Below are 26,107 nucleotides of genomic sequence, written 5' to 3'. Positions count from 1 at the left end.
TTTATTGACACCTAAGGCACTTACATCGCCGATCCCAAAATCCATGCGGGGTTACGTGGATGTGGGGAAATCCATCAGCTGGAATTCACTTCCTGGCAACTCTCTCCGTTCTTCATCCCTCATTTGCACCGTTATGACTCCAGTTCGAGAAAAGAGGAGTCGTCTAGTCAGCGGCTGGTACTAATTGTCCAATAAGAGCTCCTTTTATTTCTCCTTGTCTACAAGGACACTAATACATGCATACATTAAAGCTAACTGTTGTCCTGTTGTCCTAGTCGGAGATGTAGAGGTAGGACGAATGATGGCCATCTCATAGTTTCATGGGGATAGCAAAGCTAACCTCGAATTTGCCCCAGCTCGGCATCTCAAATGTATGTATGATCCACACCCTCATCATCAGCTCAATGTTTTACTCGATTTCTAGGTGACACCCATTCCCCTGTCTGCTATCACTGCAAACAAGCTGGGATCGGTTGCGATAGAAGTTTTAATGTGAGGTTTCGTGAAGGTTTAGATCTGAATAATGACCACGACATTGTATTTCCAGAAAGAGGCATTTGGCCACATCCGATAGGGCCCCGTGAGTAATACAGGTTGACCAATATCATGCTAGGAATCTCAATTAACTTTGTTCAAGTTCAATTCCACGATGAAACTATCGCCATCAAAGAGCTATACTGTGTTGATACCTCGGATACTTCCTTTCACCCCAATGGCACCTTAGACTCTTTGTACGATTCCAGTTTCGCAGCCTCAGTTGGGCTATACCCGAGTCCTGATCAACTTGTGTCGGTGTCGGGGTCTGGCTCAGGACCTCGATCATCTACAAGTCCTTCCATACCACATCTTTATAGTGAGGATCCTCTCTCAGGCATATTGTCTCTTGATACCTTACTTTGACGGATCTCAACTAAACATCTGTTCTGTAACGGAGCAGCTTCTCAAACCCCAGGGATACACTTGTATCATGGAAGCGAGCGTGGGCCTAGTTTACCTTCATCACCGAATAGAAATCTGCATGAAAACAGATCCACTGATGCTCAGAATGCCTCTTTCAGTGAGAGGGAGGCCGCACTTATACGCAACTATGCCGACAACATGGCCCTTTGGGTGAGTGAATCTCGGATTAAATATGTTTGTTGAAGACGCAAAGAAGGTACTGATAGATGACAAGGCTGATATTACCGATTCCCAACGGCACTTCGAGATCGAAGTTCCGTTGAGAGCACTTGAGGAGCCGGTATTACGCTATGCAATCTTTGCGTTCTCTTCTCGACATATAGATAGACAGAGACAAAAAGACATATCTGAAGCCCTACAATATCATAACCATTGCCTCCAGCTTCTTATTCCCGTTCTGTCTGGGCCCAGAGATAGAATCACCGATACGGTTCTTGCTGCGGTCGCGATTCTTCGGCAGCATGAGGAAATGGACTGTATGCTCAAACGTAACACAAACATCTGCTCCAGGCTTACCCGAACTAGGTGAGGACAATCAGTTTCATTTGACAGGAACAACCCGAATCTTGAATACGGTATCATCGTTCGGATCAAGTGGAGGCCTTGGTGAGGCAGCAGCTTGGTTATGCCTGCGCGAGGACATTTACATATCACTCATTTCGCAACGACCGTTACGAACGGAATTGCATCGTTTCAGCAATTCGGATGTCTTCCATCGGGAGGACGATTTTGCTTGGGCGAGTCGGATGGTTTTTCTTCTAGCCAAGGTACTCAAATACGCATTTAATTACGATCGCACTGTCAATCCTTCCAGGCTAGAAGACATTGGTAAGGAGATTGAGAATTGGAATGCCAGGAAGCCGTCCACCTTCCAGCCCATCCAATATGTCCCTCGCAGCAATGAGGTGCATAGAAGATTTCCGGGAGTCTGGATGCTGCTACCCGTCCACGGTTGGTCCCCAGCTCGAGCTTTCGATAATCACGCCAACTCACAGATGTGTCGTAGTGGTTGGCGTTCAGTATTACCATATCGCTCAAATCATCCTCGCATTTTCCAATCGTCCCAGCCCGTCTCTGGCATACGAGAGCTTCAAGCAAGCGCGCAACATAGAGGTTGATCTTTTTAAATCTGTGTCCCGCTGTGGAAGAATGGCATAATGACTAACACCTTTGACTAGAAAATCGTTCGAGGCCACCTTCTTACTGTCCTTGGCCTAGCAAAGTCGAATCCACGGGCCGAAAACACTCTTTTCACTGCGCGACATAGTCTAGTTTCTTGTGAGTTCTAAGCTATCCTTGTCGCCACCAGTATAATCACGGGGGCCCCACTTGTTGCTGTTGTTTCTTGCCTTTCAGATGTTTGCCTCCTAATCTAATCATTTATTTGTAGGGGGCTGGATACTCCGGCACAGGCAAGATCAGGAAGCAGCGGAGAATTTGTTACGAGACGTGGAGACAAGGACTGGCTGGGACGTGTCCCAATCAATCCAGTCACTAAGAGAGCAGTGGTGTGATGGATCCGATGATAATTGACTTTAGGAGCCCAACCGGGTCGGGCGAGTAGGATTCTGCATTTGTGGAAATCGATTGGCGATTTCTCGTATGCCGCTAAAATTGGGCAGACTTTATTCACTATATTTATTTTTTATATTTTCCCTTTATTCCCCCACCTCGAACCCTCTAGGCAAACCGGACAAGTCGTTCAGGTCGACGCAAAGATTCCACAGTCAACTGATCCTGATGCTAATAATTAACTCTCTCGCCTATAATTTCGATTGTTGCTGTGTTTGTTTGCTAATGATAACATGAGCGGTGAAAGTTGAGAAGGTGAAGCATAATGACACCATACCCTGCATTAGCCCTAACGCCCTACGATCTCCAACTGACCTATCACAATAGTCTCTTCTATCAGGTTGGCAGCCACCGGATAATATACGGCGAGAAAGCCATGGATCTTGCATCGTGTTGCCGCTATGACCCATTTCTAATTTGGGACATCCGGAGATCTCCTATCATAAATCACATCAGCGAGGCGCAGAAAGCCCAACCTTGGTTTGTCTGTCGCTCCGATAACGGTTCTACGTGTATCCGCCGAGTTTATTAAGCTCTACACTTTAAATGCAATGTGCTAAAACCAGCTTTCTGAAATCTGCTCTCTCACATTCTTGGCTTCCCAGTGAATTGCGCTGGACAAGGACTAAGCGTGTCTTGCATTCGGGGTAGTGATAATTGGCAGTCACGCACTACTAGACTAGCGCTTGTAAAAAGCAAGTCGCTCTTTCGCACTCTTCGTCCCACTCTCACTACCCCCCTCATCGGAATTTATTTTGTTGTTAGGCTCAAAACAAGTATATCGCCTCAGTTGTATCCTGTTTTGGCAGTGTATATCATTAGTGCAACAGCCCCCAATGCCTATATTCCGCCATTTGAGATCGCGTCTGTCCTCGTCATCATCGCCTGCAACCGAAACAAGATCTGTGGAAACCCACACCTATTATCCTACCGACGGAGAATTGGTTACTGGTTCAACCACACGGAAGCCACACATACCCAACGCCGCCCAACCGACAAAAGAACCTCAAGCACGGCTGGAGCCCGTATCTAGCTCGTCATCCCAAGAGCCGTCGTTCTATTGGCAAAATATCGACCCGCCGGCGCCTTCTCACAGTTATCAACGTCTTTCCTCCTACAATAATCGACTCTCGAGGCGATCATCTAAGTGGAGGCCTATGATGCTTCCCAACAGCAATACAGTCGCCATGAATAGCGCTCTTCCAGGCTATAACTCCGTGAGCGGCTCCGTCGTAGTGGACTGTAACGGGCTTCCCTACTTTCTGTCTCCTCAAGAGGAGCAGGAGAGAAATTCCAAGCTGCAGCGTGCCGTTCAAGAAAGAATGATGGGGCTCAGGCGAGAGACAGAATTTGCTTGGTCGCAACCATGTCATGGTGCTACGTTACCACGATATTCTCCGCCAAAAGACACCCAGTTACGCTCATATACCAAATGAGATCAGCATAACCAACTCGAAATGTGGTACGTGGTACGTGCGCGGTTAAAGTGACACGTCAATGATCCTGAAACTGTATACGTCTTACTTGTTCTAGGAGGTACCAGCAGCTACCTTTTGAGAATACTCTCTACACTAGTCAAATGTGTGAGCCAGGTGTGTCAAGTGGAAGGATCCCAGGGTGGCCTCAGGGCCAATTCATGATTTATGACAGTGACGATGGAAATGCCAGCAGATGAGGGAAATGATTATGATATTAAGAACAACGTTTACTTTGGGTTGATATGGTTATCAGAATGCCTACCATTTTGTATTTATGTTTCTATGCAAAGCGGGTTTTAGATCGATCGTAGAATTTCTTTTTTATGTGTGTATGATAGATGAACATCCTTCAAAATCTCACATTCCTCGCCTATCTGTCTTGATACGAAATGTGTAGGTAGTAACTTGATAAAAGTTCAACGGACTACAAGTCAAGCTGACCAAAGATATACAAGGAGACCCAGCATAAAGACATAGTATGATTATCTAGCTATCAAGTCAAGACATTATAACGTGTCCAACCTAGTCATCAGTAGCATATCCATGTCCCACGATAGAATCGCCGAATGCCTGCTCAACAATCGCTAGTGAACCTTTGACCGTTCACAGTAGCTCTTCTTATTCAAAGAAAGAAAAGAAAAGAAAAGAAAGAGGCCAGCGGCCCCCAGCCATCGTCACGCTAAGGCCTAGTCATCTCAAGATCGGGAATTCCTATATAATCAGTAATAGCTATTGCTCAAGGACTGCTATAAGAGAATGAAACCGTATCAGGAATACCTAGCACTGCCACAAGCTCGTCACTGGAAGGTACGAACAACATAAACACCAGATATCTCCAAGCCTGACATGTCTGCCCATAGAGTTGCTCCTCTCCTTTCATTGCACTCCCTCAGAGTCAGTCCACTTTATAGACAGATAGAAATTAGACACATTGTGGCTTCAGGGGATGGAATAGTCTTTCAGTTATCCTTTCCTTACCCACAGGGCACCTGGATATCATCATCAATAATGCAAGAGACCCTTGTTACGGTTTGGAGAGTGCTACATGGTGTATTCAGGATACCTCTCAGTGGCTCCGTGCTTTAGAGCACTGGGATATCATGGTCATAATTAAGGTATGCGGAGCCTTGTTATGTATGGCTCCGGTAAGGAGTGACCACTTTGGTTTTGAACCTGAGGTGGTATCATGCTCAGGTTCAGGTGACGATGTCTTTCCCTTTTGTTTTCATGGCCTTTCAGGTTCTGGATTCATGTTCATTGTTCATCATCAGGATAGGTGAAAACAAGGAAACTGTTGGACCGTTTTATGCTCAACCAGATAGCCAGATTTATTCTGGTTGATGCTTGTGGCTGTGTCCTTCAGAGGTTGGTTAATATGGTTATCATAAAGGCAAGTAATGGAAGGGAACTTATGTGGTTACCGATGCGGTGCTTCACGCCCTGTATGTGCTGTGCACTTGTAGAAGGACAGACAGTTAAGGATATTTATAGTTATGGGAAGATTCTTGCCTCAGGCCAGACGATGTGACTTGTCAACTTCTGATATGCATTCAGTTACTGAGTGTGTGTAATCAAGCTATCAAAACTAGTGATGAAGTAACCATCATCTACCCATACTCCAACCAGTATTCACCAAATCTCCTATCACTTCCTCGTCGCCAAAATCAAAACCACTGGCCACGAGAATGCCCGCCTAGCGTGCAACCCGCCCATTTCTCTCTCCAACTGCGCCCACAGCGGCTTCACATATTCCTCCTCCATCCCCTGGAAAGGGTAAATATACCTAACGAACTCACGAAGTTGGCCCACATCCCAGTCCTTCCTCCAGAGACTCCTATCGTCCCTCTCAATAACCGTCTCCGTGTCCGTGACACTACTCCTCGGCTCCACGGAAAAATCGCATGCCTCATTACCAAAGAACCCCAAACTAGTCCATTTGGTATTCCACTTATGTCGCTCAACAAACCCCCAGTTCTCTTCCGCGAAGGGGATATAATCCAACCAACTGGCTATGCCATCCGCCACATGCTTCCATCCCGCCGTGTGCTCCGGGCTTCCTCCGGTAATCACACCTGAGAAATGATGATTGATTATCCTGTCTAAGAGTGGTTGACACAATCCCGCATACTCTAGCTCGGCGAAGTGTGCACGTCCATAAAACCACACAGCCAGAGTCCCGCCAGGCTTTAAGAGAGTATGGAAGCTTCGCAGCGCAGACATAGTATCCATGAGCGGGAACATGAGTGCACTGACGACTAGGTCAGCGGAGGCGGGTGGGTACTTGCACCCCAGATCTTCGCCTTTTGCGACGGCGAAGGAGAATCGGGATGGTGGCACACTGGTTGTTGAAAGGAAGTGCTTAGCATAATTGACATGGTTCTCGTTATTGTCGCTCACGACGACGTGGGAGAATCTCTGGGCGAGTTTCGCGGAGACTTGGCCCGGTCCAGCACCGACATCGTGGGCGACGGAGAATGGGGGTAGGCTTGATTGTGAGTGTGAGGCATGGTAGTCGTAGATAAGGTTGTAGAATGTGTCTGTGTATTTGGGACGTGTGGCGAGGTAGCCTTTCCAGTAGTGTGATACATCCTCTTGGGTCAATGTCCATACATTGGCGGAATCATCCTTGTTGAGATGGATCGTTGCGGTGCTGAATTGTCTGCGAGTACGGTATGGAACTGCTAAGCGGCGGAAAGGGTAGCATCTTGAGTGTGCAAATGAAGCTGTCAACTTCATCGCGAGTTATTTCTGAACGAAGATTCATGGTTCTGAAGAGGAATGTGGGAGGAGAAGCTTGGATAAGCCCCAAAAGCAACGACTACACCGAGTTATCAATTTCCGTATTGGTAGAACCGGCTATTCTGGCTGATTGACTACCGCACTCTGCAAGAGCCGAAGTGTGACGATGCTTTAGCTTTGCAGAAGCCCCGTCGGGTGCTCCGCTCGTATCTTCCTACCGTTGATCCTTGGTGGTATTGTCAATACTGTCCCAGTGTGTAAAATTCAACCAGTGTGCCAGAGAGAGAGGTGGATAATAACAACCACCATCCCCTCGGAACTACGACTTCCAGAGTACGAAGCCATCATGGACACCACCAAGCACGATTACTCTCCTGTAGCCTCATCAGACATAGAAGAGTCCCGCACTTCTCATGAACAGCTGCGGGTCCCTCATACACAGAAGGGACGATCCATCTACTGGCATTATACTGTCTATTCCCTATTATTACTGTCAAACATTGTCCTCTTCGGCCTCTGGTGGCGGGCTACTCTATTGAGCAAGGTGTGCGTACGACCAAAGTTGTCTTATTGTATGTTATTTCCCCTCGAACACGGAAATCCAGCGCAATTGTATCTCAAACAGAACTGACCCATCTCACAGCCCCCGCAAAACATGTTATATCCTACGAACACAGACGTCTCAAACGAGACATCGAAAACAATGTCTTCACCGGCGACCCTCGACCCGAATTCGACGCAGCCTGGAAACATCTGCTAGAACGTAAGCCCTCCTCCCCCCATCCAATCGAAAACCACTAACCTTAAAACCTAGCCATGACGATCAAAATCACCCCAGAAGAACTCTCCCACCTCCCAGACCCGAGCATCGCCTTCAAAAATGAGACCGGCTACATCGCCGAATTAGCCGTGTACCACGAACTCCACTGCATCGTGCGCCATCCATCCATCTATCCATAACCCCATTGAAAATTGCAGCTAATACCCTGCCTTTTAGAAACGCATCCGTCGCCATTTCCACCTTGACAGGTACTACCCCAATATGACAGAAGATGACCGTATTCGCGAGGAGGCTCACATCGATCACTGTCTTGAGTACTGGCGTGAAGCAGCCATGTGTCGGGGCGACACCACCCTCGCGACTTTCCGCTGGGTAGACGGGTTACCGTATTCGCGGGTGTATAGCGATCATGAGTGCGTGAATTGGGAGGCGCTGGATCAGTGGGCCAGATCGAGGATGGTGGATATGAGGGATTATGGAATGTTGGCGCAGTAGATCTGATTGGGTTGTTGGACTTGTAAATTGAATAGTGTGCTTTCGGATCTATCACTTTTTAAATCCAGCTTCTTCTTTGAAATATAGGCTTATAGATACATGCCATAACCCATCACTCCTATGTAAATGAGTAAACCTAAGCAACAATCCCCGTATCCGTCGAATTTGCCCACTTCTCCGCCCACATCACGACCTCATCATAGTCTCGACACCGCTTGCCCTGCCCCCATCCACTCGTCGTATGCGTTTCAGGATCCAACACCTCCATATTAGTATCCGCCGCACACATCAACGCCTGTCGAAGATAGTCGAAGCAATGTCGGATATGCGACGGGGCCATTCTCGCTCCCGTCTGTTGGAGGTAATTGTCCGGACGCTGAGCGCCCTTGGCTACGTCAGATTCCTCAACGGCGGCATAGTAGGCGACTAGAATTGCGTGCTATAGAATCAGGATATCAATTATCAGAATTGTGCATAACATAGGGGAGATGCAAGAAGTAAACTAACCAAGCAATGCAACTGATGAAAGACAGCGATGTTAGAAATAAAGGGTGCGATTTCAGGATGATGAATGAAACCTCGTCCGACTGGACCCGCGTATTAATTATTAGTAAGGTTTTTGATAGCCTGGCAGCGTGAGCTTGGAGTTACCTGGGATTATGGAATTCCAAGCGGCTTCAGACTCGGGCGTTGGACGTTGGGAAAAGGTGAGGTTATGCTCCCAGACTGTTTTGATATTACCTTCAGGTACTAACAAAATGCATGATCTCAGTATACGCATCCATCATCGGCTAGAGGGAAATGTGTTACTCACGTAGAAGTCCATCCCACTTGTTGACTGATAATCTCTGGCCGATGATTAGACCCAGTGTGAGTGCTATTGTGAATGTCACTATCACTTGGATGAACAGTGCCCCGGTTCTGGTGCGAGATGAAGTTCTATTTGGGATTGGGCTGGAATCATTTAATCCCATCGGGTGCAGGTAGTTGATATGATACCCTTCTGGAGGGTGTCATGATCTGAAATTCAATGAGTTTGTTGAATTGTTGAGGAATATGCAGAACACGTACATGCAACAGTTCGAGTATAGTGAAGTGCGATACATACCTGTAGAACTGTATCACTCGAAACAATACATGTCGTAACCCGTTACATTCCTTGAAGGATCGACAGTAAGCACAAGAAGCCCTCACAGAGATACGAGGGGTTACATTGCGAAGGATTTTGCCTAAACAACCAAGGGACAGTGCTTAGACCATGCACAAGACCATAAACCCAATTCTGGGCTAACAGGCTCATATAATTGGAGGAAATATCGACGCTAAGCTTTTATCCTAACCTGGGACGTATACCGGTGATCTTTATAAGTTGAGGTCGTGTTATTGCAAAGGATTGCAGAGCAATCAAAATGTTTGATACCTACCGGAGACTCGTATTCATGTTCCATACGTGTCCGTGTGCATGGAGAGCAGGACAATACGGGTAAGCACTCGTAGAATCCGTGGTCTCTTCAGTAGCCAATTAGTATTAATCGCAATACACCACGGCGACACTATCGATCTACAATTTATCACTCGAATATGTGGTTCTGCTTCGGTGTACACGCTCGCTGTATTACTCTCATTATTGGGCTCGGGCTTCCGGTCATCTCACTGCAGTGCATATATAACTCCCGATACTCAAGTATAAGCACACAGCAATCCCCATCCTAATCAACCAACAGACACAATAGCAAGCGACCGCAAAGAAAATGCGAACCACCACATACATCTCCCTCCTTATGCTCGCTCTGGGCGCAGCAACAGCTTTCCCTACTGGGAGTGGTACTGACATTCCTTGTCCCTTATATTATCCATAAAGCATCCGTGAGCTGACTGCTTCTTTATCAAATCAAGCCGTCACAGACGCCGATGATCTCGTCCGCAACAGTTGGTCGGAAAAACGCAGCGAGGACGCAGACGACTTCGTTCGCAACAGTTGGTCAGAGAAACGTAGCTTGCAATAGCTGGTGGTGTTGGAACTCTCGTCAACCGGATAAGAGTTAACGAGCCTGGCCTCTTCGGGCAAGACGAAGAACTGGAATAGAAGGGGAGTTTTGCTTAGTCCGATGCATTGTGGTGGTCATGATTTCATGTAGATCCTTGCAAGTTAAGGAGCGGTATATGTGAAATACTAAAGTTTCAACGCTCTATTATCGCCGAATACTTCGAGCACTTGGGCCTCTTGCGTCTATTCTTCATTGATTTTATGAACACCATCTATACGACTAGTGTACGTCTCATGGTAATTGCCCGTCTGGTGCGCGCAATGATGCTCCGGGTGTCGATCGCCGACGGGGAAGCGGGATCGACCATCGGGAAGGAGTCGAGTTAATTAGGCTCAAACCCTAGTTTAAAAATCTCTCCTTTACCATTGAGGAAATGATACGCAGCAGCCGTTCGTAATACGGGGCGGTACATGTATGTAGCACGATGTTGGATTGTCTCTGAGCTACCTGGTAGTCTACATCCAGGATCCTATAGTTCGCAAGTAGGCTTTTCGTTGCGCCAATGACAAGGTAGGTATATATTAGCATACGTACACAATCTGTGCGTTAACTCCGTGTGTGTGCTACAGGGTATACACGACTCGAGTATTGCACACCTCCTTATCGAGTCAGACAGATAGCTGATTGGTGGCTTAATAAAGGTACCCTGCTATAGCATGCCCGGTACTGCTAGGCGAAGGAGAATCATCTGAAATGAATCATGATCCCGCCCCTGCCGCTAATATTGCCAACTTAGTGCAATTACCTCACGTACAGACACTCGTACGTACATGGTGAACTAGGAGACTATTCCTTATCTGACATACAGTTGCAATAATGATCATTGTTTCACACTCAATTGGATGGTACGTGTGAGACCGCCATGGTCAAGTGATAAGACTGCGTTCTGGATATATAGACATGGGTCTACCTATAAGACTGTCTATACATGATGTCTTTTGTTGGAAGTGAGAGCGCTCGACTAAGGACTCTTTGAAGCCATGAATCCAGAAAATATGCAATGACCATGGATTGTACATGAAAGAATGTAAGCCATCAACATGGCATGTTGATAACTGCATGAAAGGTGATCATGCCTGGGCGTCGGCCCCGAGAATAATGTCTGCAGCCTGCTCGGCAACTGCATAAAGGGTCGCCTGCGGGTGGCCACCGATACTCAGCGGCAGTATACTCGCATCTACGATGCGAAGATTATGAACGCCAAAGACACGAAGGTCTGGACCGACTACCTTGCCCATGGCGGTTGTACCTGCTGGATGATGGTGAGCCAGACCAGTCGCCCGGATCCGGGCCTCGAATTCGTCGTCCGATGATCGAGATGATAAAGCTGGCATTCCCGGGGGAGGCACTTCAGTCTCGATATAATCCGCTAAAGCGGACGTATCCAGCAGAGCCTGCATCGTGCGCCGACTGCCGTGGATCAATGTAACACGATCGGCTTCTGTGTCAAAGTAGTTAGAGTCGACCAGGGGAGGGTCCGTGGGCAATGGCGACCGAATGCTGACGGTTCCACGGGATGTTGAAGCGAGCAACATGACCGAGGTCATGATAAAACTGCCATCCATGGGAACTCCGGGTACACCAGCCGGAGCATAGGCAACTAGAGTTTCCACGAGCGGTCGCCCAGGTCTCCAGAAAGATTCGTCTGTAGGGGAGCCGAATCGCACGTTATCATTACGCACTGCTGCCCCCAAAATATCCGCCGGTACGTCCTGGTTAACAACCCAGTCTCCAGGAAAGCCCTTCATAAAGGCGGGATCTGAGAAGACGGGACTACCCAGGGCGAGCCCGCGCTCTGGATTGCGTAACTTGTATAACTGGTAGAGCGCAAAGTGATCATTCAGGTTTTTACCGACTTCTGGCGCATCGATGATAATTGGGATCGCGTGATGGGATAGTATATCAGTTGGTCCAATTCCTGATAGCATGAGGACCTGGGGTGTCCGGAGAGTACCGGCTGCCAGAATGACCTCCTTACGTGCATTGAAGCGCCGGCCATCCGACAGAAGTACCGCGGAAACAGTCTTCTGTCCATTCTGGGCGCCGTCCGTAAATTCGACTCGGTGAACAATAGCTTCCGTAAGCAGCTGCACACCTTCCAAGCTGTACACTTGGTGTGCTGCTTGACGCTTTCCGTCGCGCCAGGTCTCTAAGAATTCACTGATACCAGATAAATTTCCAGAGCAGCCATCAGGGTTATATTGAACCCCAATCTCGTTCCAAGCATCCTTGATTGGCTCCCGAAGAGGATACCGTCTGTTAGGGTCACTGGCAGAGACCGAAGTGACATGAATAGGTCCCTCAAATCCGTGTTGCTTGGGGTCTGCATTAGAGTCGAAGAACGACTCCGACCTGCGAAAGTACGGAAGTAAGCCGTCGTAGCTCCATCGCTGGTCTCCGACTATTCTGGCCCAGTCATCGTAGTCGGTCGCATCCCCGCGACTCCAGCCACCGAAATTCACTACACTTCCTCCTCCCAGGGCCTTCCCGCTATGGATAGTGTGCACTCGATTGCCCGTATTCTTCTGGGGCTCGGTGCTATAGGTCCAATCGAGATCAGAGCCAAGGAGCGAGAAGGCACCCGTGAAGGATTGTGTGTTGGGGTTGCTGGAAGGGTCACTGCCTGCCTCGAGAATGAGAATGTCGAGGGATGGGCTGCGTTGCTTCAGGCGTGAGGCGACCGCGCACCCAGCCAGTCCGCCGCCCACAATAATGTAATCCGCCTCTAATGCTATTGATCCCATAGCTGATGTGGTTGTAGTTGCGTAGAATAGTAGAAGCCAGATTGTCGAGGAAATAAGAGGGGTAGATTGGAGGCCTAAACTTCCAAGCCACTACTACAGGAATGGTTATTGCTTACTATATGAAATCTTACCATCCCTGTTAGTCTGACGGGAACAGACTCAATGATAAGCCCCGATGCTTTCGATCGGCGGAATGTCTTTATAGCTCAGACACGGATAAATATGGCAGGGAAATTACCCTACCCTACAGCATCCGATCGCAGGTATATCTTGGGCAGGAGGGCTCATCCGACTTCAAGGCCGACATTTACCCTTGTTTACTCGAGGCGAAAAAGCTCTAGCCATATCGATGGCACCACAATCAATTGTCCTCATCTCTGGTACGTCTCTACCGCTTTTCTCTAAGATTGGCATAGTTTACATGAACAAAACTTATCATCACCAAATTCCAGGCGCAAACCGGGGTCTCGGCTACGAGACAGCCAAAAATCTACTTCTGTCAGGCAACTACCACATTATCATCGGTAGTCGAGACTGCTCGAAGGGCGATGCAGCAGCCGACTCTCTCCGCACCCTGCCTGGCATCCACGGCACCGTGTCAACGATCCAGCTAGACGTAACGGACGATCAGTCCGTTGATGACGCAAAAGCACGTATTGAATCGGACTTCGGCCATCTGGACGTGCTCGTCAATAATGCAGGCATCTATCTCCTCAACCAAGAGGCTGTCCGTGATGCCCTGCGGCTTACTCTTGAGACCAACGTCACGGGTGCGGCAAGTCTGACAGAAGCGCTGCTTCCTCTACTCCTGAAGTCTACTAACCCCCGGTTGGTCTTTGTGAGCTCTTCCAATGGGTCAATGACATATAATCTCGATCCGAACTCCCCGCACGGTGGCACACATGCCACGGAACATCGCGTAGCCAAAGCTGCACTCAATATGTTACTAGTGCAGTACCATATGAAGTTGAAGAGCGTTAAAGTCCTGGGTGCGGATCCGGGATTCTGTGCAACTGATGTCATTGGAGATGCGGACGCGTTGCGCAGAATGGGCGCGACAGAGCCGGAGGTTGGGGCGCAGATTATCGCCTCGGTCGTGAAAGGAGAGAAGGATGACCAGCCGGGAAGGGTTCATGGCCCTCAGGGTATTGTACCGTGGTAATGGAGGATGATTTACACTATAGCAGTGGCCTAGAATGATCCAAATACTACCAGAGTAGTTTTTGCCTCGGGGAGCGAAAGGAGATATGTAGAAACAGATTCAGTGAGGACAAATTATACATGCGATCTATTCATATTCTTTTCCTCTAAGCGACAGTAAGGTCTACTCTACATCACCTTAGGTAGTAGTATACAAGTATGATATAGCACCCGGCTTTCACAGATTAAACCATTGATTGAAAACATCTCCTGGATCCACTCGCGCCTTGATAGCCTTGAGCCGGTCCACATTCGCACCATAGATCGAGGTCAAATCCTCATCCCCATGAGCGAAGTTGATGTACCTGTATAAATCAATTAGCCGGAAGATTGGGAGAAAGGAAGAACATGAAAGAAAGAAATAAGAACGTACGTGGCGGGGGAGTCAAGCTCATCAGTAGAGCGCCAGAGGTCACGAATCTTGGAGCCGAACGCTTCGGCGCCCGAACGAAGGCTGGTATCATAGTACCATGGGATAACAACCGCATTGAAGTTGACCTTGTTTCTCAATGCAAAGGCAGTAGATGACTCCGGTACGGAGCGAGCTTTCTCCAGAGAATATGCTTCCATGAGAATCAGGCTGCTGCCGGTGCCATTCCGCGCAATATACGAGACATACTCATCCCAAACCTCTTTCCAGGTGCTGGGGTTCATCCGAGCAAGACCAACAGTATATGCCGGTTTATACCCACCCTTGGTGCAGAATCCCGCCGCCCCATCATTCCAGTGCGGGTATTGAAGTTCGGTCGTAGTGTCCTCCGTCGGACTAAGGTCCAGGAAGGTTGCGAATGCAGCTCTTCCTTCCGCCTCAGTTCCGTAGTAGAATGGCGTGACAACGAGCATAGGTGTGTAGTCCGGAGAGCCACTATTCATGTAGTATAGGAAAAGATTCATTTTCGGCTCTAGAGTGATGTTGTCGATGGCCTCCACCACAGCTTCGACCTTGTCTGCGGTGTAGATTAGTTGTCCAAACCAGGCGGTTTGGCCCGAAGGTGCGACTGGGTGCGCTTTCAATTTTGCAGACGTGACAATTCCAAAGTTAGGGCCAGCACCGAGCATCGCCCACCAGAGATCCCGATCCTTGGGAGTGATGGTGTGCAAGCGACCATCGGCCATAACCACGTTGAGCGACAGGACGTTATCGACTCCTAAGCCCATCAGACCCATGAGGTTTCCATATCCACCCCCTAAAGTAGCACCCAGAGCTCCAACACAGTTACAGTTACCAGTCTGAACGAGGGCACCATTCTTGGAGGCAGCCGCAATCATCTCCGAGATCTCAACTCCTCCCCCGACCGTGACTTCCGTCTTGTTATCACTAAAATCGATCGTGTTTAGTTGTTTAATATTGATCAGAAGTCCGTCCGTTCCCAGGTGGAATGTATTTGCCCAGCCATGTCCTCCATTTTGAGCCAGAAATGGAATGCCATTGGACGTGCAGTAGTGCACCTGTTGAGTGCTTGGCGTGAGATATGAACAACCATCGTATCGCGGCAGGGGGATAAAAGAAGGGAGGAAAAGGCAAAGAGGGAGGACAACGTACTGTTCTGGCTACATCCTGCTCCGTAGCCACGGTCACCACAACTCCGGGCTTAGGAGCATCAAACTCGCTCCAACGCGGATACGCAGTTGTGTTTGCACCAGTAATCAAAGCTGATGGAGATAAGTGAGGCCCCAGCTCATGGGAGACACGCACCGGGGATAGTCCAAGGACCTCACGGGCGAGAAGAGTCAGAAGCAGGGACACAATTAAAGTCGCCATGAGGTCGGCAGGGACAGAGTACAATGGGAGTGACAGGCGGTATGAGCAGGTCAGGCTTGTCGAGTATTTTATACAGCCACCTTTTGAAAGCCACTACCCCTAAACTTGACGCTTAGAACTCCCTTATGTTGCATGACGACTCGTTCAACTCGCTTTCAGTGCTACCTAGGTAAAATTGCCCCTACGCTATCCTGTTCTCCACTATAAAGTACGACAGGAACCGTCAGACAGAGCTTCGCAGACGATCAAATCAGCCCACGGGTGGCAGCATTGACACCAACAACCCAGATAGTGTAATGTACATTACCATGGGTCTCTGCGATCAGGAACCACGGTGTACTCCGAATTGTGATTGGCGATCTTTCCCAGAGGGGTTGGCTTACCGGAGTAATATAAGCACTGTTACCTTTGGCCTGCAACTAATTTATGGCGGCAGGGGTCATGCCCTAGCGCACTACTTGGTCGCTTGGACATTGAGTCCCTGCGTTGCTGTATTGTTGCTGTCAAAGTCCGTACCGTACCGTATAGTACAACTGGTCGACTCCTTTGGTTTGCTCGACTCCTCTTGAACGTGTGGAGGGGGGGTTCAGTAGTGAGTGCTGCAGGTGTTGACGTTAGCTGCAGTCTTATCTCACGAGGAGATGGTGGATTATCTTGCATTTATACTCCTCCATGCGCAACTGCGGGCCTCAATGAATGTCCATCTCAGCGACTCACTACTACTACCACCATCATGGCGATTGATTCTTATTCGAAAACGCAAATGATCGCGCTGGGAATTACGTTCCTAATTCTCCCGTGTATCTTCGTAAATCTTCGGGTCTGGGCCAAGTGGATTTCGCGTGGAGGTGTGCAATGGGATGACTACCTGATTTTTGGGGCACTGGTACGTGGATATACATATGTGTATCATGTTACAATCTAACGGATTCTAGGCTTTTTCAGTCGCATGTTCAATCACACAACTTATAGGTACTTTATCTCGCCTATCCCCCGGTGGGCGAGATGATGATAGTGGCTCACGCTTCATGCAGGTGCGATCGATGGCCAGCTGGGACAGCATCAGACAACAGGACCCGATGGACAACCACTTCTAAACGACCCTCGGTTTCTCACCTATGAAAAGGTATGTTCGGATAGGGGATAGTTGTCACAAGGTTTGAATGGCCAGCTGATCCAATATTGTGTCGGATAGTGCAAGTTTGCCAGTCAATTGATGGCCGTCATTGGTTTGGGCCTCACAAAACTGTCGCTCCTCGTGCTGCTTCGGGGGATCTTCTCGGTGTCTCGTATATTTAAGCATGTCTCGGCGGTCTTGTTAGGCATCACGGGTGCCTGGACGATATCCTTCTTCTTCAGCAACCTCTTCACTTGCTATCCCGTGACACCCCTAGTCGAGCCATTCTATGGCAACAAGTGTATCGATAGCGTTTCTATGTGGTATGCATCATGCATCACCGACGTGATCATCGATGTTATCATCCTGGTGCTGCCTTTGCCTCTAGTCTTCAAGCTCCGCTTGCCCATGAAGCAGAGATTGGCCGTTGCAGGCATGTTCATTATGGGTGCAGCGTATGATTCCCTCTCCTACGAGTCTATTCCATTTGACGATCCTCATCCAAGCTAACCACTGGAGGTTAAGTGTCATCGCAATCAGCATTACTCGCATGGCCATGTACTTCCATGTTGGAACTACCTTTATGGAGCACTACAACGACGAAACATGTAAGTGGCCAACTCCGCCTCCGAAGTGGTTGCTAATGTACGGTGGTAGACTATACCTCTCCGGTCTTTTTCTGGACGAATATCGAAATCTCGCTCGCTGTCATCCTTGCCTGTCTTCCGACGTTGCGTCCACTGTGGATCATTATCCGAGGCAGGCCTATGACCTTTGGCTCCAAATCCTACGAACCCTACAGCTCCTCGAGACAGAGCGGTCGATCCGCCCGAAACCATAAGAGGATTCCGGACACGATCAATGAGTTAGACACGATCAACCTTGTCGAGAGGGGCGCTGAATCTTGAGGATGATATATGGTGTCTCCATGACTGTAATTTATGACATGGCAAAAGGATATCTTTTTTTATCTTTAGTCTTCTGTTTCTCTTAATGTATATACCTAAACGTAGAGATTTTTTATATGTGTATGGCCTGAGGGAGCTACATTCTATTTTCCTGTAAACGGCGAATCAAAGATACATCGTAAAGCAATATCAGATGGGTGCGATACAGCTATAACACCTATCAAAAACTGCATACAATAGACAATACTCAACAGACACCAACCTAGGATAAATGCTCAACAACTTGACCACGGCTAAAAGGTCAAATCCGTTATTACCCGTAGGCACTTACAGATTCACCGATACCCTAATGTAGTCTTAATATTCTACATATTAATTATCCCGAGACAGGACGTTACCATTCCCACCACTACCAACGGAGAATCTGAGAACGCCCCTAGGGACTCCGTACCGTACCTTAATTTACGGCCTATATTATTAGTACCTACTAGTAGTGACTGTGCCTTAAAAAGACGGCTTGATTGGCGTTCCCCAAAGCATACACCCCCACATTTCAATTGATTGATTGTGACCATTCGGATGTCCGACTGGATCCCGCCGGGTATGGCAATCTAGCTTGAACACCTGGGGGTTAAGAGGGTGGATACTAAAGCCAATGCCACGGAGGATTTGGTGCATGGGCCGCCAGGGACGGGAAGAATGACCGGGGTGAGCCTTAGTGATCTGCATCGATACTTTATTGATCGCGGCCGTTTAATAACGATGTTTTCATGTGCTTTTGGTGTAATTTGGACCGCGGATGTGTATGTGATTGTGTCCATTACTAGGGCGATGTACTAGATTAACTGCAGTAGGGCCTGGCCGGTTGGTACTACTGGTGTTTCTCTTGGTGCCCGGGTAGATAGCATCCTGTAAAGGGGAGAGTGCTCGTTGAAGATTATACACAATGTTTGAATCTAGGTCATCCAATCGAATGAAGTGGTAAAGTACCACAGTGATCGCAATGATGCCATCGCTTTGAAAAGGGCAATGGGTGATTATAATGTTAAACACTCCAGGAAAAGTGGTCATGGATGAAACCACTTTGTTCATGCTACCTTTCTGCTTAAATGGCGAGGACTGAGCACTCAATTGAAAAACAAAAGACAACAATATGTCTAAAAACCCTTTTTGGATAGCCTAAGTATATACTGATTCAACATCTCTTTACAAGATTCACGCATTTCTAACTCCGGAAAAGTTTCAATCCGCCCTCCTCACGATCCGAGTCACTTTCTTCAGCAGCACTAGCATCCTCATCATCACCCTCTCGTAGCATCCCACTTGCCGTTTTTCCGAGGAGAGAAGCAAAGAACTCCTCTCGGGCATGGGTAGTCCATGTGCCTCGATCTTCTGGTGCCATAAAGTTCTGCAGCTTCTCATGGACATCAAAGCGCATCTTCCGTCCCTTCGACGCACGTGTATCCACATCCCTCTTAACTTTGTCCTTGCGCATTCCGGTCACAGGGTGAATAGAAAGACCACGAGAAGGCAGCTGAATATGCAATGTATCGACGCCGTTGGTGATAGCATCGGACGACGACATGCGCTGCTCAACGAGGTCCCGGAGAAGTGACTGATAGAAGATGGTATCGTCGTAGATAGGCTCTTGGTCCTCATCAGTAGAGTTACCATTCGCTGTACGCGCGCGCTTGGCAGCGCGATCAGTTTCAGATGCAATCTGCGCATCTAGAACAGCAGTAATGCTCTGTTGCCCGCTAGCGGCTGAGCCCAAGAGTTTTCCACGGCTGTTAGGAATTGTAGCGTTAGACCCGCGCACCTTGAGCGACCATTTATCAAGGATGGCTCGGCGGTGGGCAACCGAGTCGGACTCAAGATCCGCCATGCGCTTCCACAACGAAGCGGTAGATGTACTTGGGGAAACTGCGGAAGGTCGCTTCCTCTTCTTCGATTCGTCTTGAGTCTGCGCGTCTGCGAGGGCAAGGCGCAGGTCTTCGAGAGTAGACCAGAGAGCTAAGGCGGCGGATTCGGCGGACTTGATAGCTTCCCCATCGAGATCCTCCTCTTCTTTGGCTGCGACGGACAGCTGGTTGATCGCGGTGAGACCCTTCTGCAGCTTGATACGGGTGTTCAGGAGCGCATCGAAAGTTGCACGCTGCTGCTTAACTGCCTTTCCTTTGACCGCATCGGCTTTAGCAGCTTGGGATATGGTGGCCGTGATGGTCTTCTGATCAGAAGCCATCAGTCTGCGCAGCTCTTCCCGATCATCTGATTTTGCGGTTTTTGCGAACTTCACACGACGAGCAGAAGATTCCTCCTCCTCCTCCTCCTCCTCCTCCTCCTCCTCCTCCTCATCATCATCATCATCATCGTCGTCGTCGTCCTCCTCGTCATCATCCTCTTCATCTTCATCCTCGTCTTCGTCTTCGTCACCGTCAGAGGGCATCTCATCCATATCATCCTTGTCAAAATCTTCCGAATCCTCGTCGCTTCCAATCTCCTCCGAGTCATCCGATCTCATGTCATCAACAATCCTTGCGCCATGGCCCTTCTTCTGAGCTGCCTTCGATTTTTGCGGTTGCTCCTCATCGCCCTCGTCCGACATGTCCTCGTCCTCATCCTCATCTTCGCTACCCTCCTCCTCATCGCCAGACCGGGCCTTGAACGGATCGTCATCGCTATCAGCATCGAGCGCATCTCTGCTAACTCGTGCACCGGCATATTGTTTCCCTAGATCAACCGGGTCCTGCTTGCGAAGCTTCGCCTTGCTATATTCAATTAGCACCGACAGCACAGAAACAAAATACATCCAAACTCACCCAACAGCCTGATAATGTTCCCTCCCGGCACTTGAATCGGCAGCGCGACCACCCTCATCCTCACTATCAGAGCCACCGCGCTCCAAATCCTCCGGATCGAAATCTGTCGCAAAAAAGAGAAAACGGTTAACGTCGCAACGCCACAGAACACAATGCCAAAAATTCCCCACCTTTCGGAGTCGGATCCTCCAATTCAGCAATTTGCTCCGCCAAAGACTTGGGACCCATTTTGAATATATCTGCGTGTCCCGGTATCAATATTGTTTGCGGATAATTTTTTTTAAACAACTTTTATTTTTCTGCCGTAGAAAAGTTAGCAGGCGGTGACGGATTAACGTCCCCGAATAGCTTGCGGAGCTTGCTTGTAGGGTATATTACTCCGGCGGTGGGGGTTTATTCCCGGCAATATGAATGACATCGGTGTGGGTTTATTGGCAGAAAGCAAGTTGAACTTCATTTTGCGATCGACCTTGAAGGTTCTAAAATGATGCATTCAACTATGTTGCGGAAGAGGTTTTTCTCAACCTTTCGTGCTTTGCAGCATGATAACCCACTAGTACATACTTATATATTCCAGATCTATTCGGATTGGATACTAATGTCCTGCTCCCTAGGGTCTTCCTCGCTCCGGCACGCCGCCCTCATTTCCTCGTCGCCGCGGGTTACCGGAGAAGCGCAAGATTCGCGATGTGAAGAAGATTATCGCAGTTTCATCTGCTAAGGGTGGAGTAGGGAAATCTACAATTGCTGGTACGTTACAGACATACTAATTGGCCCTCTACTCCTTTAAATATACGTCATCCCATGACCTACTACCTCTTGATATATCAGGATACACGGACTCAGTATACTAACTCAATAACAACATAACAGTAAACCTAGCACTATCATTCGCACGGCGCGGAATCAGAACAGGAATCCTCGACACTGACATCTTCGGCCCATCCATACCCACACTCCTCAACCTCTCAGGCGAACCCCGACTAGACGAAAGTGCGCATCACATTCCCAACCTCACCCACCCCCAAACCAACAAAAGCCATACTAACAATCCACCCGAAACACAGAGAACTGCCTCCTCCCATTAACAAACTACGGCCTAAAATCAATGTCAATGGGCTACCTCCTCCCGCAACCGACGCCCTCCCCCGAAGACCCCTCCACAATCCCCATGGACACAACTCCCATCTCCTGGCGCGGTCTCATGGTCACGAAAGCAATGCATCAACTTCTCCACTCGGTCTCCTGGGGTCCCCTCGACGTTCTCTTCCTCGACCTTCCCCCCGGTACAGGCGACGTCCAATTAACGATTGGCCAGGAGATCATCGTTGACGGCGCGGTGATCGTGTCCACGCCGCAGGATATTGCTCTACGAGATGCAGTAAGGGGATTCGGGATGTTCCAGAAGATGGATATCCCCGTTCTAGGCATGGTGAGGAATATGGCGTTTTTCGCGTGCCCGCAATGTGGGCATCAGACGAAGATCTTTTCACATGGTGATAAGATTGATGGGTCGGAGCATTCTCATCAAGCGGAGGATTGGGGTGTTGTGGCTGAGTGTAAGAGGCTGGGGGTTGAGTTTCTGGGGGATATTCCGCTTGATGCCAGGGTCTGCGAGGATGCCGATCGGGGCATGCCAACGGTTGTTGCGGAGGAGAGTCAGGATCGAAGCGTTAGAAGGAAGGCCTTTTTAGATGTTGCGGAGAAGGTCGCAGGGAAGGTTGGGATTGAATGGTGATTGGGATAATGAAAAATCTTTGGTATGGCCCAAGCTTCTCTTTGTATTATATTAAGAATTTATATACCCCGGCTCAGGCCTTGATGGAAGGGAGTGTTCAACATGCTTGAGGACTATATTGTAGCTATCTCAGAAAATAAACTGTCATATATAACACAGGGATAAGGGGGCTCAGAGCCAGGGTATTGAGGGACTGACGTATCAAACAGAAAGAGTATAATTCAAGGACCAACCACCCAAACATATGAAAACAGACGCAGTAGGCGATCGTGTATGAGGTATCATCGTGTATTTCACTTTGGTAATAAGTGTATCTTGAAGGTTCAAATTAACCAAATAACAGAATAACAAAAACAGGTATACACAAATCATATATGGCCAGATTCTGTATATGCAAATCTTCGCTTTGCAGCTTTCTTTATGTATATCATGCTACAGGGTGCTCTTGTGCAGTTTTATAAAACTCTCGTTCGGCCATTCCCGGGCGAGAAACGGTGCGAGAGATATCTCCTTCCGTCGTCCGCCCACCAAGAGAAGTGGTCTCGAGATCACCCGAGTCGCGAGGCATAGAGTAGAAATCAATAGAACGATAGGCCGAGTCGCCATCGTTGATCAGACCCACGACTCCGACAGAGTTTCGTACTGCCCGAGTACTAGCGGCATCAACGCCGGTGTTGGTAACGGCGAGCGATCTGTCTCCGAGAGTACTGGTATCGTCTGCAACATCGGATGTGATGCCGCTTCGAACTGTGCCTGACCCGGCTTGGGACACCGGTCGCTGCTTCCGGGCCATAGATAGGTCTGAAGTCGAGGCTATAGTTCCTCGTGCGTGAAAAAGTGCTTGCGTGCTCGCGTTTTCCTCCGTGAACCTCTTCTCGTCATATGGGGGCAGGAGTATCATAGGGTTGGAACTCCTATCGTCAAGCCTGCGAGAGGCATCTTCCTCGGTCCTGGTTTCTGAACTCTTTGTCTCGTCTGATGCATCCTGAATCATTTCTTAGCATCAATAGTAATGACCTCTAGTAGGCATGACTAACCTGTTCTTTATCCGGAGAGGCACCTTTATCAACCTCTGTTGCTTTCATGCAAGCTCCGGCACGTCCAGCCTCCACGCTGGTTCTCCTGGACTGACCCTCTTTCTCCTTCTTGTGCTCCCTTTGAAGGCTCCTCTCGTCATGCCTGCTGGCCCAATTGCTCCACATTGTCATAGGGTAGCTCTTCCGGCCACCACGAGATGGCATGACACCAGGTGCAGACCTTCTCGCCGCCAGTGAACTGGGAGGGGGCACCTCGCCCACGAAATCTTGCTGAAAGCACTGAGCCAACTCTTTGACGCGTTGGCGCTGGACATGAAGCTTGTCCTTGGCGTACTTCACATCCCATTCCTTTTTTGCCGCAAGCCATTTCTTAACCAGTTCCGGATTGATGGTTCCGACTTGTGAACTTGGGATTTGAAGGACAGGACACGAAGCTTGGGGTTCCAAATGATATATATGGCCTCTTTTGTCGACCCTTTGACGAATCATGCGCTCTTTGAAGGGAGGTAACCGATCGCCAGCCTTCCCGACAGATGCCACAGACTGTTTCGAATTTTCTGCTTGGTGTGCATCTGCGGGTGTGTCTGGGTCATCCGAGCTATCAGATGATATTGGTGAGATTTCAGTGTCGTCCACAATTTCGATCTCTGTTTCTTGGGCACATGCCAGAGTCCATGCTCCAAACTGTGCGATTGATCGAAACATGTATTTCGCTGGGCGAGTGAAACTCAAAGTGGTCGCAACATGACATAGATCATCCCAAACTTGAAGCTGAACGTGGGTCCCGGGGTATTTGTGCAGCGCCTCACGTTCGGGGTCGTACTCGTCCAGGAAAGCGTCACTGGGCGGGTAAGCAGTCGGATTCGCTGCTTTATGAGCAACGTAGAATTGCTCGTCTCGTAGCATTTCTCCTCCACCGCTTAGAATCTGCAAGGGAGGTAGGCCTCCCAGGGACGGTTGTAGAACAGGAGAAACGAGTGGGTGGAATAGCAGTTGGTTGGTCGTATACATATGAATTTGGTCCTTGATCTCAACGGTCTTACCATCAATGAGAACCTTGGGATTATCGGAATCGTTCGCTGCGTTCGGAGATTCTTTGGACGATGGGTTCTCGTGAACCGAATAACCCTTGACAGCTGTCTCCTGAGCCTGACTGCCTTTGGGCGGGATCGCCTCTTGTGCACTACTTTCGGTAGCAGGCTGTTTCCCTAGGCCTTTCTTAATGGCTTCTATTTCATCCGAGTTTGGCGGCGGCCAGGCGGCAGAAGGCCTGTGTCTGAATCCGTAGGGAGGTATATAGTCGCCGGGGTTATCCTTCACTATACTAGGAAAAGAATGAGTGAGATCAACCCAAGGTGAAATCAGGATCGCTCCTGCGGGCAAAGGCAGGCCCTGATCACGAAGAATACATAGCAGACTTTTTCAATGTTAGCTATGGGAGTTTTTTTCCGGGTGCACTTTACTTACGAGAGCGCCATTCCTCCACCGGCAGAGTCTCCAGCAAATATGATCTCTTCAGGTTTGTGTTCCTTCAGAAGGAAAAGATAAGCAGCCAAGCAGTCCTGCAGACTGCAAGGAAATGGGAACTGTGGAGCTAGACGATATGCCGCTACAACAAACGTACTTAGCGCTCTTCCAATAAACGAATCTCCAAGGAGGAATCATTAAACTCACTAAGCTGGGATTAGCATAATCACAACAATACAACCAGAACACCTAAATCTTACCGTGCAAACACTCGTCCCTTGAGCTTCCTAGCATGACGTTGCATCTGGTACCGATGCGTCTCTAAACTTCCAAAGTAATAGGCTCCGCCGTGTATGTAGAACATAATACGTTTCTGGCTCGGATGAATCCCATGAATCTTTCTAGCCCGCGTTCTCTCATTGTAATCATTTCTCATTTCGACCCATTCGCCTTGCAAATCATCTACTGGTCCGCGCCATTGCCACCACTCTTTCCCTCCAACCTGCGATAACCCCTTGGGGCCCAATTGATCGATCAGGGCGGTTGCGGCAGATGACAGATATTGAGTGGGTATGGTAACCGTTTCAGTCCTCACCCAGTGAGGACTGGGGACTCTTTGGCTTGTGAAGGATTGAAGATCCTCGACGGAGTGCTTGGCCGAGTAGGCGAGGAATTCACGGAATATCCGAACACCTTCATCGTATTCGATATGAACGCTTGGTTTATTATGGAGCGATTTACGATGCAAATACTGAAGGAAACAAAATCAGTGTTAGCTAGTTTGGTCCCAGCGAAGAAGGAGAATAGCTCAAATGAAGTCCAGTGTGGATGGCGACTCACATGAGAGAAGAATGTCGAGATCACAGCAGGGGTGAGGGCCACACTGAGTGCGACCGTGTTCAGGGGCATCCTGCACTGGTGGTAGTTTTTCTAGGGAATGTATAGCGACAGGAACAAAGCATAGCCCACGAGAAAAACCTGTTGGTTATAGAATAAAACCAGCGATAGCGTAATAATAAATAGCGCCCAACACTGCCACTGGGTACTAGTATGTGGCAGGTAAGGGGGATTGAACGGGCAACAATGCAATCCGAGAATAATGGGTTCGGCTAGGTACGAACTGGACCCATAGTAGCAGTCGAGCAGCAAGGCCCAAAGACAATTGATTGGGCACTGGCAATGAGCAATTGAGAATTGCAACTTGGGACTGGATGGACAGCAGGGGGAGAAGCATCTCATTGA

The 26,107-nt window shown here is 48.8% G+C and overlaps 10 protein-coding genes across 10 annotated transcripts; 4 read left to right on the top strand and 6 right to left on the bottom strand.

The window, feature by feature from the left end:
• Positions 1-5,654: 5,654 nt before the first annotated feature.
• Positions 5,655-6,746, bottom strand: AO090001000622 (class I SAM-dependent methyltransferase; the record flags this gene model as incomplete). The annotated part of the gene is made up of 1 exon (XM_001819072.1): positions 5,655-6,746. One exon carries the CDS (start codon positions 6,744-6,746, stop codon positions 5,655-5,657), a length of 1,092 nt encoding a protein of 363 aa, XP_001819124.1.
• Positions 6,747-7,095: 349 nt separating this feature from the next.
• On the top strand, positions 7,096-8,025 carry AO090001000621 (oxidase ustYa family protein; the record flags this gene model as incomplete). Its single annotated transcript, XM_023234633.1, has 4 exons — positions 7,096-7,295; positions 7,355-7,512; positions 7,564-7,682; positions 7,747-8,025. The coding sequence occupies 4 exons, from the start codon at positions 7,096-7,098 to the stop codon at positions 8,023-8,025; spliced, it is 756 nt and encodes a 251-aa protein (XP_023089739.1).
• A 136-nt stretch (positions 8,026-8,161) lies between these two features.
• Positions 8,162-8,851, bottom strand: AO090001000620 (uncharacterized protein; the record flags this gene model as incomplete). The annotated part of the gene is made up of 2 exons (XM_023234632.1): positions 8,162-8,464; positions 8,840-8,851. The coding sequence occupies 2 exons, from the start codon at positions 8,849-8,851 to the stop codon at positions 8,162-8,164; spliced, it is 315 nt and encodes a 104-aa protein (XP_023089738.1).
• Positions 8,852-11,143: 2,292 nt separating this feature from the next.
• Positions 11,144-12,817, bottom strand: AO090001000619 (GMC family oxidoreductase; the record flags this gene model as incomplete). The annotated part of the gene is made up of 1 exon (XM_001819069.1): positions 11,144-12,817. One exon carries the CDS (start codon positions 12,815-12,817, stop codon positions 11,144-11,146), a length of 1,674 nt encoding a protein of 557 aa, XP_001819121.1.
• Positions 12,818-13,166: 349 nt separating this feature from the next.
• On the top strand, positions 13,167-13,979 carry AO090001000618 (uncharacterized protein; the record flags this gene model as incomplete). The annotated part of the gene is made up of 2 exons (XM_001819068.1): positions 13,167-13,197; positions 13,270-13,979. 2 exons carry the CDS (start codon positions 13,167-13,169, stop codon positions 13,977-13,979), a joined length of 741 nt encoding a protein of 246 aa, XP_001819120.1.
• Positions 13,980-14,195: 216 nt separating this feature from the next.
• On the bottom strand, positions 14,196-15,779 carry AO090001000617 (FAD-binding oxidoreductase; the record flags this gene model as incomplete). Its single annotated transcript, XM_001819067.3, has 3 exons — positions 14,196-14,322; positions 14,391-15,466; positions 15,561-15,779. The coding sequence occupies 3 exons, from the start codon at positions 15,777-15,779 to the stop codon at positions 14,196-14,198; spliced, it is 1,422 nt and encodes a 473-aa protein (XP_001819119.1).
• Positions 15,780-17,446: 1,667 nt separating this feature from the next.
• AO090001000616 (uncharacterized protein) lies at positions 17,447-17,804 on the top strand (the record flags this gene model as incomplete). Its single annotated transcript, XM_001819066.3, has 2 exons — positions 17,447-17,504; positions 17,554-17,804. 2 exons carry the CDS (start codon positions 17,447-17,449, stop codon positions 17,802-17,804), a joined length of 309 nt encoding a protein of 102 aa, XP_001819118.3.
• A 1,225-nt stretch (positions 17,805-19,029) lies between these two features.
• On the bottom strand, positions 19,030-20,851 carry AO090001000615 (AATF family protein; the record flags this gene model as incomplete). The annotated part of the gene is made up of 3 exons (XM_001819065.3): positions 19,030-20,572; positions 20,624-20,726; positions 20,794-20,851. The coding sequence occupies 3 exons, from the start codon at positions 20,849-20,851 to the stop codon at positions 19,030-19,032; spliced, it is 1,704 nt and encodes a 567-aa protein (XP_001819117.1).
• A 259-nt stretch (positions 20,852-21,110) lies between these two features.
• AO090001000614 (Mrp/NBP35 family ATP-binding protein) lies at positions 21,111-22,361 on the top strand (the record flags this gene model as incomplete). Its single annotated transcript, XM_001819064.3, has 4 exons — positions 21,111-21,179; positions 21,238-21,373; positions 21,497-21,616; positions 21,691-22,361. The coding sequence occupies 4 exons, from the start codon at positions 21,111-21,113 to the stop codon at positions 22,359-22,361; spliced, it is 996 nt and encodes a 331-aa protein (XP_001819116.3).
• A 427-nt stretch (positions 22,362-22,788) lies between these two features.
• On the bottom strand, positions 22,789-25,774 carry AO090001000613 (lipase/esterase family protein; the record flags this gene model as incomplete). Its single annotated transcript, XM_023234630.1, has 5 exons — positions 22,789-23,346; positions 23,399-24,815; positions 24,866-25,030; positions 25,126-25,616; positions 25,706-25,774. 5 exons carry the CDS (start codon positions 25,772-25,774, stop codon positions 22,789-22,791), a joined length of 2,700 nt encoding a protein of 899 aa, XP_023089737.1.
• Positions 25,775-26,107: the final 333 nt, after the last annotated feature.

This window comes from Aspergillus oryzae, chromosome 2 (genome assembly GCF_000184455.2).
Source record: "Aspergillus oryzae RIB40 DNA, chromosome 2".
Taxonomy (NCBI): domain Eukaryota; kingdom Fungi; phylum Ascomycota; class Eurotiomycetes; order Eurotiales; family Aspergillaceae; genus Aspergillus; species Aspergillus oryzae.
The sequence above is the reverse complement of the archived record's forward strand: the minus strand, read 5'-3'. Positions and strand labels throughout refer to the sequence as shown.